We start from the raw sequence: 15,422 nt of genomic DNA, 5'->3' as shown, positions 1-15,422 counted from the left end.
CCTGGGCAAAACAGAATCAAGCACTGCAAAGCAGAAGTGAGGAGACTTGGGCATGTGGAACTTGGAAAGGCACAATTGCAGCTGGAGGGTGATGAAAGGAGAGCAAAGCACTAAATCTCAGGTACACAATTCCCCCACACTGACTCCATTGGTAATAGGGTGAAAATGTTTAGTTCTTGAAAAAAAATCCCCACAGAAGTCACTTTGAAGTCTGCGATGGTGCAGAATTTAACAGCAGCACCAAAGAAATGCTGTTCTTCCCAGCTGGAGATGCACAGAGCCCTCGCTCCAGCCAGGCAGCAATGTCAGGATACCCAGGCTGGAAGGAGACTCTGGCTGTGTTCATCAGTTCCAGGGCATACACAGTCCCCAAACACAAAGTTTTCCTCTCACAAATCACTTCGTGCCTTCCCAGCCATCCAAATAACCTGTCCAGAGGGTGGCACAGCTCTGCCTTAGACAGATGAGTGTGAGTTTTCACATTTTCATGTGTTTTCTCCAGCACAAATAACAAGCTAAGGTTAAAAATGACAAAAACACAGGGGGGACATATCAAAAAGGACAAGGTGAATTCACAGCTTTGTATGAATGAATCTTTCATTAATTACATAAATTAATCAAGAGCATAAGTAAAATTGATTCTGTAATGTTGTTGTTGGCATATTTTAAGTAAATTCTGACAGCATTTCTTGTTTTCACCCCAGAATGTTAAATGTAATTAGGACTTAAAATTCAAATTTATTCTCTACTTCTCTTAGTTGTTTTTATATTATTTTAGAGTATTTTAGATTATTTTTGAGATTAGGTAATACTAAAAATTGATCAAATGCATTTCAGGAAATATTTTATTCAGGGAAAAACTTGCAGTGGTATGTCTAGATTTCAAATAATTACTACCACACCATATCCCTGACTCCACTGGGAGAAAACAACTTTCTGTCCCTTCCCTCTTTGCAAGGTGGCACTCAGCCAGGAGTGCTGCTTACACAGGTAGACAATCTCAGTGCCACACACTCTCCTCAAATACCTCTCAGCCAGGTCCAGGTCTCTGTCACTGGTGAAGGTTTACAAGCAGATCCCGAATCTCTGAGAGCAGGATTCAACCCCTTCCTCGTCTCACCACAACCACTGCTGCTGCAGCCCTGGAAACCACGTGCACCTCAGCAGCCATGCCTGGAGCAGGGCATCCCACCCTGAGCACCCACTGTGCAGTGGAGCAACCACATCAGGTCTTGGTTTGCTGTCCTAAATGGATGTGACACCTTTCAATGCCTGGATAACTGCTCTTCCACATCTGCCCAACGATTTGAAATGCTGCCCACACACAAATGTTTGTCTCACACACGTTGGCACTAGAAGCAGTTACCCCCAGCCTCCCAGTTGAACACTCTGTGCTTCTGCATGCTCCAAGTGACACACATGTTGCTAGTGTAGAGCATTTACCACTCCATTAGAAAAATACCCCTCGAAATTCCTTGTTTTCAGCTCCATCCGGTTCAAGCTGACAGATGGGATCTTAAAGACTGCATTACAAAGTAGTACACAGAAAAAAAAACCCACAAAAGTTCTTTGTTTCAGAGTTCATGCCATGCTCCAAGCTTTCAGCTATTAGAGCACTTTATGAATTACCAAAACCTGACCTGGAAAGAATTATTACATACAGATGAGATGCCTGACTAGCTCAACAGCATGAAGTAGCTGCTTAGCAGTTACTGCAGATTTTTTTTCTTCTTCTAGTATATTTTGTGCTAAATTGCACATTCATTCCAAGACTGATACAATCACTGCAAAAATACTGCAAGGCTTCTTGGAGCTATCTTTACGGGGAGCAAACAACACCTTTCTAATGCAGGCATCTCTAGCTAGAGGACACCAGTGAATTACATCAGTGAACACATTGCTGATCCCCTCACCCTTGTTATTTTTACATAATCTTCTCTCCTATTCATTAACACACTTTGCCATCCTCCACACTTAAGAGTACTGCAAGTACAGAAATACGTTTCACACATTGTTCCTCAAGTACATGGTTGATTTCAAATCCATACTTAGGTTTTGTAAGTCACTAAAATATTCCGCAGTGGTCTGCACAGATGCCATCCCTAACCTGAGCTCAGCTGTCCCACCCTGCCCAGGGCTCTCTACCCAGTCTGGCTTTCCTTCCAGGATCCCACGCAAAGGACAAGCTGGAAAACTTACCACCTCCAAGCTCACGCTGTCTGAAAAGAGACTGTGAAAATATATATTCACAAACTGATGAAAAAGTAACATTTAATCATTGCTGTCATGGAGACGAAGATCAGTACTTGCCATTTCGTAGCTCCTACACCTGGCGCACTGCGAAACTCCTCATACTCTCCCTCTTCTTTTTTCCTCCAAGAGAGGAGTGCTTGACAAATCTCTCCATCAAAGATGTAAGATTTGGGCATCTAATGTTTGCATGCCAGGAGAGGGGGAAAGGTGGCAGAAGAGCAGGAAAAAAAAAGAGGATGAATATGCAAAAGACTCAAGATAAAAATATGCAAAGCAGATTTTATCTGTGGAACAAAGATTTGTAGAAGAAATGTTAAAACTGCCACAAAGTATGAATAGAAACATACATGTATGAAACAGCAGAAGAAATAACTGAGCAAGCCTCTAAAGAGCAGCATGTATGGATAACAAGGGATGTGACTGACAGCAATAAAGTGGGAAGATGCTGAGAAATGTGTTGTTTCCACCCAGCCCAGGAAGCCTGAGCTCCAAATGGCCGTGGTACAGTCGCCTTCTCAGCAGCAGACCTGTGCTTTAGCAACGAGAGGGAGAGAGTGTGGCGTGTGCCATTCCTCTTCATGTTATTATGTACCAGCCAAGGCACCCAAAACAGGAAGAGAAAACAGACTGCCTTACTTGAGATTTAGGATGGGTGAAGCAGGATACTGAGGCAAAACACAGCCCCACAGGTCCTACTGAATCCCAAAGAATATAAAAGACATTTCCAAAAGCCATTGCTCCTGTCCTCTGTAGCACCAAGTCCTGGCCAGACTGCTTGGACACACACACACCCCTTGGTGTGCATGGTGTGTGTGGGTGGCTACAGTGAACTTCAATAAGAGAAATCACCATGCCCTTCTATAGAGTCTCAAGCTGAAGTGAGAGAATGTTTTAGTACTGAGCTTTCTAAATAAATACATCATAAATACTCAGCTACTTCTCAGGGCCAGCTGGTGACAAGGGGCACTGAGCAGACCAAAACCCCCCTGACATGAGCAGAGGAGTACAAGGCATGCCTAATGCATGGGTAATCACAGGGCTCTACTTTGTAAAAACTTGAACTATTTTACTGCAGCTTATATTCCTCTTATCAGCCTGTAACACATCTAACTAATACACACTGACTACTATTAGGTGACAAACAGTATTATCAACACAACTAGCTCAATGCTCTTTCATAAGTCACACCTGAATTAGCCATTAGAGAGCTGATTCTCCCAGAACAGAACCAGGAATCACTATCTCTCCTGACCCTTAGCCTTGGAATAAAATGGAAAATTAAAGCCCTTCTTCCCCTTACTGGAAAAAGCTGCTTAACTGCCTGAAAAGCACAGCTCTGTGGGATGTCCAGTGAGGCCTCTCAGAGTTTTCCAGTGGATGAATTTTCAGAACCTGGTCTGAGGGAAAGCACTGACAGATGGAGAGCCTCAGCCAAGGCTGGGATCCCCAGGTTCTTCCCTGTCCCTGACCCAATAGCTCAAACTTCCACAACAGCAGAATCCCCAGACTCCATGGTCACTGCTGGCTGGCAGCAAGGAGAGGCAGAGAGGTTCCAGCTCCTCCTGGCCATGCCTCCAAGCTCCTGAGTTGCCTGTGGTGTGTGTTGTCCCTGCAGTCCCAGCAGCCAAGCAGGCAAGTAGTTTCTTACGTAGTTATCCCAGGCTTACAGTGATGCCTTTCCATCAGTCATGGCCAGTTCTCCAAACCAACAAATGACACTTCCCACAGGGTAAAGCTCACTCATAACTCGAGTTATCAGCAACTGGAGATGAAAGCGTGCTATCCATGCATCCACGTGGCTTCCATCAGTCACTAACAGATGGACAGCTTTTGTTTCAGCAATACTTATGTACAAAGTTCTTCCCAAGAGATTATTCCTGCATTTGCATGAACACAGCCCAAAAAGAAACACCAACTCTACTCTAATTCCTCCACATTCAAATCCCAAGAGGAAAAAAAAAAACAAACCAAGAAGAATTCATAGTGAGAGAGACATTTCCTTGAAGACTACTTGCCTGTACGACTTCCCGTCGCTGCTAAGCAACCTTTCTGTGTGCCTGTCCCTGAGGAGACGTGGAAGCCATTCCACACAGCTTGAACCAGCTACCCAGAGAAAGGAAAGTCAAACTGCAATGTGTTAGCTGTGCACGCACAGGGGTGGCTGGCAGGCTCCCTGGCTTGCACCACTCCTTCAGCACCTGGAAGCCATCCTGCAAAAGGCAAGCCTGGATAACAACTGGATCCAGTGCTGTTCCCATAAAGTCTGCAACCTTCTCCATGCAGCATCAAGAACTCTGGGGCAATCACCACTGTATGGAGCTGAGGAACTGAACAGCTAATGGTAGAGAAGGAGATGCTTCCCTATGAAAGTTCCTTTAATGCCAGTTAACATATGAAAAGCACCATTCCATTCCCACTGTGATGCAGGACTGGCTCAACAAAAGCTAAGCTGATTCCAATACAAAAGTACTCAGATCCCAAGACCCACAGCACCCCACAAAGATGAGCCCAGTATCTCTTGCTATTACCAGAGGTGCCTATTTTTCTATATTCTGCTGCTGTAAAAGACTTTCTCTGTACAGCAAATGTCTTACTTTAGAAGAACTTTTAATATGATTTCTGACATCCTCATAACCAATTTGGGGAGATGTAAACTAGGCAGACTGCAAGGTGGACAGAATCTTGGCTGGATTTTCAGGGTCAGAGGGTGGCAATGAACAGTTGGAAGCAAACCAGTTACAAGCAGAATTCCACAGGGGCTGATATTCAAGCCCAAACTGTTTAATACTGTCATATTTGACTTCTATAATCAATAATCTCAATAGCAGAATGGAAATAGAGGATCACCACTTCCTGCTGGAGGCAATTCCTAGAAAGGAGCAGAGGAGAGTCCAGGGCAGAAGGGAGGCTGATTGAAAACTCAGTTGATCATGACACGACACTACTGTGAAGACATTTGAGGTGCAACTCCCCTTGTACAATTTAACCTTCCAGAAAGGAAAACAGCTGGGATTTAATGCTGAAGGTGGATCGAGCATCCAGTTTCTCCTCTACAAATTCAGGCCACGGAGATAATTTTCAAGACAGAACTTCTAAACAGAACACCATCATTTGAAATAAAAAAAAATAAAAATACACTTAAAGTGAGATGCCAGGGCTCAAGCACGAGAGCTGGCCAGGGTTCGCATTGAATGAGAAAGGACAGAAAAGGGTCTGTGCAGCTGCTCACCCCATGTCCACTGTCCCAAGGAAAAGGAGTGAACTGTATAGTGCAGCAACACACTGAACCCTTCAAGACCAGGTTGTTCCCAGTGCTAATAAAGTGGGAAGGCATGAAATTTACTTGCTTAGTGATCAGTATTGAAGACTGATTTGAGGGACATGGGAGGAAGCTGCAGAGAACCAGAGGAGAGCTGAAAATGGAAATAGTCTTGAGAATCCACGGGCACTTAATCTCAGCCAAATTCCCTGTAACATCACATGAAGTGGTTAAAGAGCTGTGGCAGCACTGGCTCTTGGCACAAGTCAGAAGGCATCAGGTGTTTGTTATCTTGGTTATAGACTCTGAGCAGAGTAAAACTGAGCCTCCTGTGGCAGACTGAGGGGAGTAAAAAGTGTTATCTTCTAGTATGAACAGAGTAAATAATAACATTACTGATGTGGACCTCAACCCTTATCCCTTTATAAAATGTAACTTACAATCCTTTAAAAAGATGATTAGACTTTTTGGTAGAGGTCAAGAAAGGTTTAGCTGACTGAAGCAAGTGACACTAATAATATAATCATCTTACACTTACAGCCAGGGAATTGCAGATATTGCACATCCAGGTATTTCTGTCAGCTTGTGATTAACAAGGGGCACACTTGAAGGAACAAGCTCAGCAAAATTCTAGAAACAACATTTAGAAAGTACTTATTGAACGTTGACATGAAAAGCTCATACTTGATGCTTTCAGCTTCGTTTTGTATTTTGTTATGATGGTTTTGTATCTGGGACTTTTTGTGGGTTTTGCTGGGTCTTTTTTTCCTTCCCCCGCACACATAATATATTCTAGACTGTACACATAATTCATAAATATTAAAGTTATAGCCAATTTATTACAGATATTATTTCCCTGATACTGAAACAATGTTATATATAAATATTTCTACATTAATATAAACACATGCAAAACAAATCAGAAAACAGAAGTCTTGAGTAAAGAATGAACAAATTGCAAAAAAAAAAAAAAAGATTAATTGTGTATTTTGCAAGGGTTTGTGGTTGCAGTATCCAACTCTGATCCCAGAGGAAAACCAAAAAATCCTTCTTGCTGTCAGTATTTTGGTTTGCACAGAGAAATCTGTCAAAATCATTGATTATCTTTTTAATATTATCATTACAGGAAAAGAGTTTTTCAATGCAGTTACACATTATTTGAAACTGTGGCACATAGGTTAAAAAGCAAAGGAATAGTAACATCATCAAAAAAGTGGGATTTCTAAGTACCATGCACAGAAAATTGTTAGTATGTCAACCACCTTAAGTAGGGAAGGGCAAAGATAGAGCATTAAATGTCATTTTCCCCTGCAATTTCTCCATGTGTCTTCCTAAAAAGTGACAGCAATATTTAAATGATTCAATCTATGACAGGTAAGAGAGACAAAAGCAGTCTGTACTTATGTTAAGAAAAGGAAATCCACATTGGCCAAGTTTCTTTATTTGATACTTCACATCTTCACTCAATACTGTTACTGAATGTTTGAAAAACTGTCCTGTACACCATGAATATACAAAATTTATCTGAAGCATTAAATCTGTAAAAATAGGAACAATTCAGTCAGACCAAGTGTAACTGAAGACCTGGCAGACAGTGAAGGGAATTGTTTATCTGGGCTGAGACGCAGTCAGAAATTAAGACTTAACTAAAAGAACCACAGACTATTAAGGAAACAGAACTATGTAAATTAAGATTTTACTAATTTGTCAGAAGATAGGAGAGGGAAAGATAATGGAATTTATTTTAAACCAGTAAGCATAATGTGATTTTTAGAGACACCTTGGAGGTCTAATTACATACAACTAGAAAACTCACTGCCTTCAGGCACCCTCATATCAAGTGCAAATCTGCAGTTATAGAATATATTTATAAAATATACTATATGCAAACATCTTTACAGAGCTTTAAATCAAGCCAAAAAGTAAATATACTTGATGGGACAACAGGGAAAAAAAATCAAAAACAAAAATAAGGGCAGTGTGACTGTGGCCCTGCAAAGCCAGAGGAAACCACTCAGTTTATCTGCAACAAAAAGAAGATGGGATTTGCACCTTAAAAGTTGACTCTTAACAAAAATGAAGAAATATCTTCTGTGCTTCTGAAAATTAACATAAAATTAGCTTTCGTGACTTTTAAATATTATTGTCATCTTAAAATAACTTCTAAAGCACAATGTCAATCCTTGAATACCAATAACCAATCACGTAATTGAAAGTGAAAGGGTTTCCCAGCTAAATTCAAATTAAAAACTACATAATTCTAAGGAGTGCAATGCTCTGGAAAAAGCTTTAAATTAAATTATTTTACTTGTAAAGCTAGTGTTAGGTTTTTTTAGTCAAAAAACAGTTGGAAGCAAGAAAGCTGCAAGAGTACAAATGACAAAATCCTTTTTAGATACACCATGTGAAAGAGTGAATTATCCACTGATGCAGACAGAAACATCCATTTGCTACATTATTTGCTTCCTTACTTCATTCCATTGCATGTACACACAGCATAAGTATTAAAATGCAGAATAATAAATAAACCGGCTCAGATTACTAGCAAGGGGCAAAACACAATCCGGAATTGTGCTCTATCTAGTTTCTCTTTCAGCAGTCTTTTTCTCTTCAGTTCATGTGAAAAATCACAGTCAGACTTCCAAAAAGAGTCGTTCTTTTTTTTTATCAGAAACTTAAGTTCTTTTGCCCAGGTTCATAACCCAAGACATTTCTGTGAAGGAAGCACAGTGCAAATTATAGGACTAATAAAATTTGCTTACATAGAAAGAAGTTTACTTGATTAATGTTAATTGGTATCTTTATGAAATACATTGTAAAACAAAGATTAAATAACAGGATTGAGTTTGTTGGGGGTTGTTTCCTTAGACTTTTTTCCTCATCCCTCCTTTGAAAAGCTTACTGAATTACAAAAATCTTTAATAAAGTTCCAGTCTTCAGCAGATAATCATTATAAATGCTGCCAATCAATGCCAACTAGAGTTTGATTTGCTTCTTGTGCATGTCCAATTTCCTCTGTAATACTGTGCTGCTGCCAGAGTTTTTGAATCTTTTTAAATCGTTCTTTGCACAGATGTAAGGGATTCCCACGTCTGAAAAGGAGATAACACTTATCAGGAATGATAAAACACTGCAACTAAGCACAAACACTCATGTGTGACACACTAAGTATTAGATAACCCTGTAAAATACTACAATATTTAGATAACCCTTCAACATTATTCTGCTATCAGAGCAAATCAATAGGTATTTGGATGAGTAACCTGCAGTGACACCTTGTCTGGTGCCCCTTCCTTACAGCTCAACAGTTCCCTCTGGCCTCTGGGAACATCATATCCAGCCCACAGAACTCCAATTGCAGGGTTTTAGCAACCTCTCTGGGTTGAACCAGTTCATATTCTCTGATTTTGGCCAGTTTCAGAACTAGCAAGTATTAACAATATCAAGTCCCTAAATTATCCTCACATAGGAAGCAGAGATAGGAGTTAAGACAAAGAACAACCACATTGAATAAAAAAAAATCATAGTATTTCCACTTGGTATTAAATTAACACAGGTTATAAAAACAAATGCACTAGATACAAATGAAATTTTCAGCCTGAGTTTCTAGTCAACTTCACAGATGCTAGAAAGATTTAACTTTAAGCAGTTTTCAAGACAACTGTTTTTAATTTGGGGAAGATCATCCATTAAATATTTTTGACCTAAACCCACGTATTAGCATTAAAACATCTGAAGATACTAGATGCAGCAGCATTGTCAAAAATAATGTTACCTATATAATCAAAATAAAAAAATAACAAAAAAGTTGTTTTTCCAAATTATAGATAGTTCTATAATTCCTGTCTTTAAAAGATGCAGTTTTTTAAATATTTACCTGAGTCCTTGGTCTGTCTCTCCATAGTCATCAAGATAAGGAGGAGGATAAAAACAGCCCTTTGTTTTCCCAGCTAAAAATAGCACCTGACATTCTCGTACTCTGGACAGAAACAGAGAGAAGATTTTTAGGTATTGATTTTTAGGTGAATAGTGTCTCATACTGTCTTTCCAGTTCCATACTGTTTTCCAGTTCTTACCTACTTTCATTCTGTATAATCTTCATCTACATATTTTTAAAAGCACATTTTTTTAAAACTACATCTCTCATTCTCTTCCTCTAATAACTCCTCAGTAGCAGTTAAAAACAATGTCATTTCATGTCTTAATATTTGCAGTCTGTGTAAAATATTCAAGAGAACTACACAAAAATAAAACAATTTTGTTTCTTATTAATTTTTGCCCAAGTGAAAATAGACATTATCTAACCCTTCCCTGTATGCAGGAAGACAACTAAAATTAATTTCTGTGTTTTCACCAGCAACAGCAGTAAAAAAATCAAAGTATTTACCTTCATCATTTTGTAATACTTGACTAGAAATAAATGCACAGGCAAAACAAATTCCCTTGAAAATGAAATTTGAACTTTCTTTGAAATTTTATCTTCAAAGAAGCAACCTCTGAACCTTACACCAAAGCATAGGAAGATGAATACACTTTAGTTTTTAGCAATCCTGTTGTTAACAAAACACTGCCTGCAATCACATTTATAGAACTATTAATTTAATGACTATACACACCATCTAACGCAGCAATGAGAGGAGAGCTGTTCAGCTCCTTACCTAAGGAATATGCCCACTCCAGAACCACAAGTGTATGTATGTGCAGTACAGGCTCCAACATCTTCCCCTTCAAGTTCAGTCTGACAGCAGTAACTCTGAGAACACAGCATGGTCCCACACACAAGGCACAATGTTGGGGCTCTGCTTTTGTCACCACCTGATTTTGGACACCTTTTGTTAGGAAAAAAAAAAAGAAACCTACTGTATGTGTAAACTCTAGATAGTAAAAACATTCAGAAATACTTTTGAACATTTATACAGTTAATGGCTAAAATTTCTATTTCACTGTTTCACTAAAATACAGGGCAGTTTGACTGATAAATGCTATGTGCCCTTTATGATTCCATACACAACTGTCTGAGACTTTCAGGTTAAAGGTCTCCCAGCTGATGAAAGGAGCAGCAGACTTTGGGGTGCTCACTGTAATTGCACACAACTTACGAGAAATTGGATGCTTGGTTAATGAGGCAGCTGTAGTCATCCGGAAGGTCTATTAATTTGTTGGATTCTCTTGCATAGCTAGAATAAAGCAATAAAATCAGCACTCATATTTCAATGAATAATACACAAGCAACTTCAAACTCATTCATGTTTTCCTGACTCATCTAAACAGCATCTGTGAGTAATTAATTTTTTTAAGTTTCCCTCTTTTCTGCCATTCTTTGAGTAAAATGGTAGCACATAAAAAGACGAACACACAACATCTCTCTAATAAAACACCTCCCCATTTCTTAGTCGTATTTCTTATGAATTTGAGAAAACGCAGAGGTGGAAAATACATGTAATTTGTATGCTTTTAGCAAACCTAATTATGAGGTCACTAGAGATTTAAAGAAATATTTTTTCTCTCCTGTATAAGTTTGTTTGTATTTTCTTTTTGTCACTGATATTGAATGGAAAATAGTCTGACTTTCAAGTTTAGGGAACTTGTATCCTGAAGAGAATGAAATACGCATGCTATGTAAAAGACCTATTTAATATCAAATACTTATATATTTGAAATATACTTAAAAGTAACAGATACTATGCACAAAATTCTAATAATCTTTAATTCTAGAAATAATACAAATTAGACTGTGAAATGCAAACAGGAGTTTGCAACAGAAACAATGTACAAGAACATGCTGGGAGGAAAAAGAAATAATCACTGTCAAGTTAGACATAAGCTTGGGAAGAGCAGATAAGAATCAGCAAACGGAACACATAGAAAAGATCCCAACAATTACATGTGGCAAGAAATCAATTACACAACCAAAGTACTCTTACTGTGTATGAAATTCTGTTAATGGTCTGGTGTTTCACAGATTGAGTGTTTAATTTTTATTTTTATCACAGTCTTATTGTATGCATAATGTTAAAAATTAACTTTATGGATTTAGCACAGGAGATTAAAAAGCAGGTATATGTTTTTAATGACAGCACCATGAACTTCATGTTCATTTCTAATTATTAGGATAATTGTTAACCACTATTTTTACCCAGCCTTCAGAAAGAACAACACCCTAAATGCTTTTCTACACCCACTAAGTATTAAATGCATTCTGAATTCAAAGTAATTGTGCAGCAAGAACAAATGTATGAAAAGCTGATTTTCTTTTCAGCAACTGATTTGGTGTTGGCTTTACTGAAGGAATTGGATTCTTTAAAAAGACAATTTAAAAAGCTCTTCAATGCCTAGTATTTTTAAAGAAAGGTTATACACATCTTTTAGCAACATCATATTTTTTGCATCAGAAGGCACAAAGTAATAGGAAACATGAGATAGAATTTTATGACTGCACATCAGTCTAAATAAACCCCCAATATTAAACTTCGCCTTTAGAATCTACTCATTTAAGAAATATTTCCTTTTCTTACAATATTAAAAAGAATCACTTCTTCCCTAATATCTTTATTATTCAATAGAGCAGAACAGATATTATGTTATTATAAACACCCATTAGAAAAAGTATTCGGAGAAAGCTGCAACATTAAAGTTTTTTTCCCCTGTCTCTGCTTAAAATCTCTTTATGTTTACCTGATAGCATGTCTCTTGCCTTCCAGGTATCTTTTTACTTCATTGTTATTGCACCAACTACAAGGAAAAAAAAAAGGCTTTTAACTTCAGTAGATGATAAAAATACAAATATGCAAAAAATCCAAAGTACATCTATGAAGAAACCACTGCAACCAAAATGGTTTCTCTCAAAATACTTCTTTCATAAACACTTTTCAAAACTTATGATTCATTTCCATAGGTATTCCTGGGAGAATACTTACACTACTATCTTATGCAGGATTCTTTATTATATTAAAACTAAGCACAAAAACACAACTTACCTTTCTATTAACGGGTTCAGAATCTCACTGTTTTCTTGAAAAAGGCAAGTGAGGTTGTTTGGCAAGGAAAGATAGCTACATAAGTGTTCAAACTGGTTTGCTCCGTTTACTGAAAAACAAAAAAGGTGTAATTCTCATAACTTCGTATTTAAAATGTTTATTATGACCACCTTCAGATTTACATGCTATCCCTACATATGCCATATGTGGAGGACAGTAAAGAATGTTACCAACATCGATTATCTTGGGTGCAACATAGTGAATTTACAGATATAATAGTATATAATGGACATAACAATCCATGACTAGGATGGGAGGGCACCTTAAAGACAATCTCATTCCAACCCCACTGCCATGGGCAGGGACACCTTCCACTAGAGCAGGCTGCTCAAAGCCCCATCCTACCTGGCCTTAATATTAATTATTAGCCGATGCTGATTGAATGAAATCAATGCAAGCAAAAGCAGGTCTCATTGGAAAACAACAATCCACAGGAGCTTTGAAACAATCAAAATTTCATTATTAAGAAGAAGGGAATCAATCTAGTTTAAGTAATCTAGAATGGCATTTACCCCTATATTAAAAATACATGTTAAAAACAACCAAAATTTTTTTTCCTTTTTCATTATGCTGATATGATGCTTCACTGATATGAAGCCCTTCAGCTTCTTCAGCCCGATCAGCTTCTTCAGACAAGAGAGTTTAAATGTAATTTATTTTGACCACTAGTGTTTATGTCTTGAAAACTGATTTAATACAAAGCAGACAATACCTTGAATTTCTGAGGGTGCTGGGACTCCATTTAAGTAATGAAAAAACAAAGCAGAACATCTCAGGAAAGGCATGATTCCAGCTTTTAGATTCCTCCACAGGTGCCAGCCTGAGGAAATTTCTTTCAAGGCACTTAAGAGAATTAAAGGAAAAAAAGTTTGCTTTTATTTAATCATTTCAGTTTCAGAGCTATATTTAGTAAGTCAGCAGTCACACTGCATACTAAATTGCTGACTTCAGCTGAAACAATCACTATGCAAAGTGTTTATTTCAAAGCAATCTCTAGGAAAAACAACAAACCAGAGATTCATAAAAATGTAACCAACTGAGACAGTAATTTAAGGAGAAGTCTGCATAAACATTTCAGATCACAGAATGGTTTTGGTTGGAAGGGACTTTACAGACCATCTCATTTCAATGCCCCTGCCAGCTCAGAGCCCCATCCTACCTGGCCTTGAACACTGCCAGGGATGGTGCATAAACAACTTCTCTGGGCAGCCTGTTCCAGTGCTTCACCACACTCACAGGAAACAACTTCTTCCTAATACCTAAAACCTACTTCCTTTCCATTCAAAGCCATTCCCATCCTAACTGTACTCAGACATTGCCAATTCCAGATTCTGAAAACTGACTAAAAAAATTGTTTCCAAACACAATCTTTATGAGCAGGTATCTTCCTAATCACAGATGAATTTACAGGAATAGTTACTTAAGTGAATCTAGAAGTGCTGGATTAGAAACAAGATGTAAGAGTTTCCAAGTTAAAAGTGTCATCTTTAACAGCACTAGTATACAGAATTCAGTCAGTAGTTAATGTTCAGTTCAGGAGGGAGAAAAATGAATAAAATTTTATCAAAAGGTCATGGTTTTACCTTCCTGTACACTGGCAAAGAAATTTATACAATGTAAGCACAGCTACTTCCTCTTCACTGTTAGTGTTTTCTTGGTCCATGCCGTTCTCTTCTGAAGAAGAAATAACTAATTAACAAATTGTTTCATATATACACGTTTACACAACAAGAATGTATTTTTTCAAGTTCTGACAAAAATGCTCGAAGTGAAGTATCCCACTGAGACAGAATATGAGGTACTGGACAGCAGTTTTCTGCAGCATATATTATGTGGTAATTTTGTGCTACTGTCAGCTCCAGTGAGGTGCTGGTTTAGTTGTTCAGTTGGTTGGGTTTTTTGACATACGTGCTTGGAGTACTTTGTTTTTGGCAAACTATATCTTATCCAGCTCCTCTTGCCAGGAGATACATTCCTTACTTTGCTAACTGCAACTCGTTCATCACCCAATGCCTAAGCCAAGCCTGCAATAAACATTTCCTGGTACTGCTACAGTAGCTGGAAAGCCAGGATTCATTATTAGCTAAGCCCCAAGAAACTTCTGGAGTAGAGCAATAAAGACAACGTGACTGAACTTTGATGAGTACAATTTATCAGTACTCTTTGTGGGCTCAAAGACAGCACCAACAATTCTATTTTGTAACTGTAAACTGCACACATTTACCAGCAGCACCATAGCTTTTCCCTGAGTAAAGACTGGAGGAATTGTTTCAATAGAAGTTGAGACAAAGTGGCATTACCTGTTGATGAGGTAAGTAAAATCTGTATTATGTGTGCCATAGTGACAAGATGAAACAGGTGAAGATCTCCAGTGCCAAGACTAACCCCTGAAAAATCCTGACAATGTATGGCAGGGAAAGAGAGCACCAAGCTTACCTGTGAAAGGAAACAAGAAAATTGGTACATTCTTTTTCTTTTGAATCTTCTCCTTTTCTCTGCCCATGCTGCAAGTACACCCCTTGGATGCAGCATACTACATAAGGCTAATTTTTAAACTCATTACACAGACATTATTTAAGGGAACAACAATTATCTATCAGGAAAGGTTTGAGTCTCTTTGGTTTTTTGGGTTTCTTGTTTTGTTGGGGGGGGGGGTTGGTTTTCATGCATTTTGGGGTTTCTAACAGACAAAGAGTATGCATTCCGTCTCATCTTACCCCTTTTTAATTTACAAAAAGGAATACTTTTATTCAAAACCTTTAATTTAATACTTTTATTAAATTTAAAAAGTCTTCAAAGTGTACTGAGAAGTGAAAAAATACTAAAAACCTGAACATTTTGAAAGGCTTCTAACCCAGAGTAAAGAGAAAGTT

General features: G+C 38.1%; 1 protein-coding gene across 4 annotated transcripts in view; it reads right to left on the bottom strand.

Annotated features, from left to right (window-relative positions):
- Positions 1 to 5,018: 5,018 nt before the first annotated feature.
- The window catches only part of UBR2 (ubiquitin protein ligase E3 component n-recognin 2), a 57,860-nt gene continuing 47,456 nt past the window's right edge, over positions 5,019 to 15,422 (bottom strand). For all 4 annotated transcript variants that reach the window (XM_041477316.1, XM_041477319.1, XM_041477315.1 and 1 more), the window contains exons 39-47: positions 14,850 to 14,985; positions 14,133 to 14,223; positions 13,262 to 13,392; positions 12,490 to 12,598; positions 12,188 to 12,244; positions 10,612 to 10,689; positions 10,171 to 10,341; positions 9,390 to 9,491; positions 5,019 to 8,604 (exon numbers count right to left, since the gene is read on the bottom strand). In XM_041477316.1, the coding sequence (XP_041333250.1) occupies positions 8,463 to 8,604; positions 9,390 to 9,491; positions 10,171 to 10,341; positions 10,612 to 10,689; positions 12,188 to 12,244; positions 12,490 to 12,598; positions 13,262 to 13,392; positions 14,133 to 14,223; positions 14,850 to 14,985 (1,017 nt within the window). In that variant the 3' untranslated portion in view covers positions 5,019 to 8,462. The remainder of the gene's footprint in view (positions 8,605 to 9,389; positions 9,492 to 10,170; positions 10,342 to 10,611; positions 10,690 to 12,187; positions 12,245 to 12,489; positions 12,599 to 13,261; positions 13,393 to 14,132; positions 14,224 to 14,849; positions 14,986 to 15,422) is intronic.

Source organism: Pyrgilauda ruficollis, unplaced genomic scaffold (assembly GCF_017590135.1).
Source record: "Pyrgilauda ruficollis isolate IOZ18807 unplaced genomic scaffold, ASM1759013v1 scaffold4, whole genome shotgun sequence".
NCBI classification, from domain to species: domain Eukaryota; kingdom Metazoa; phylum Chordata; class Aves; order Passeriformes; family Passeridae; genus Pyrgilauda; species Pyrgilauda ruficollis.
Note: the sequence above shows the minus strand (reverse complement) of the source record. Positions and strands in the feature narration are given on the sequence as shown.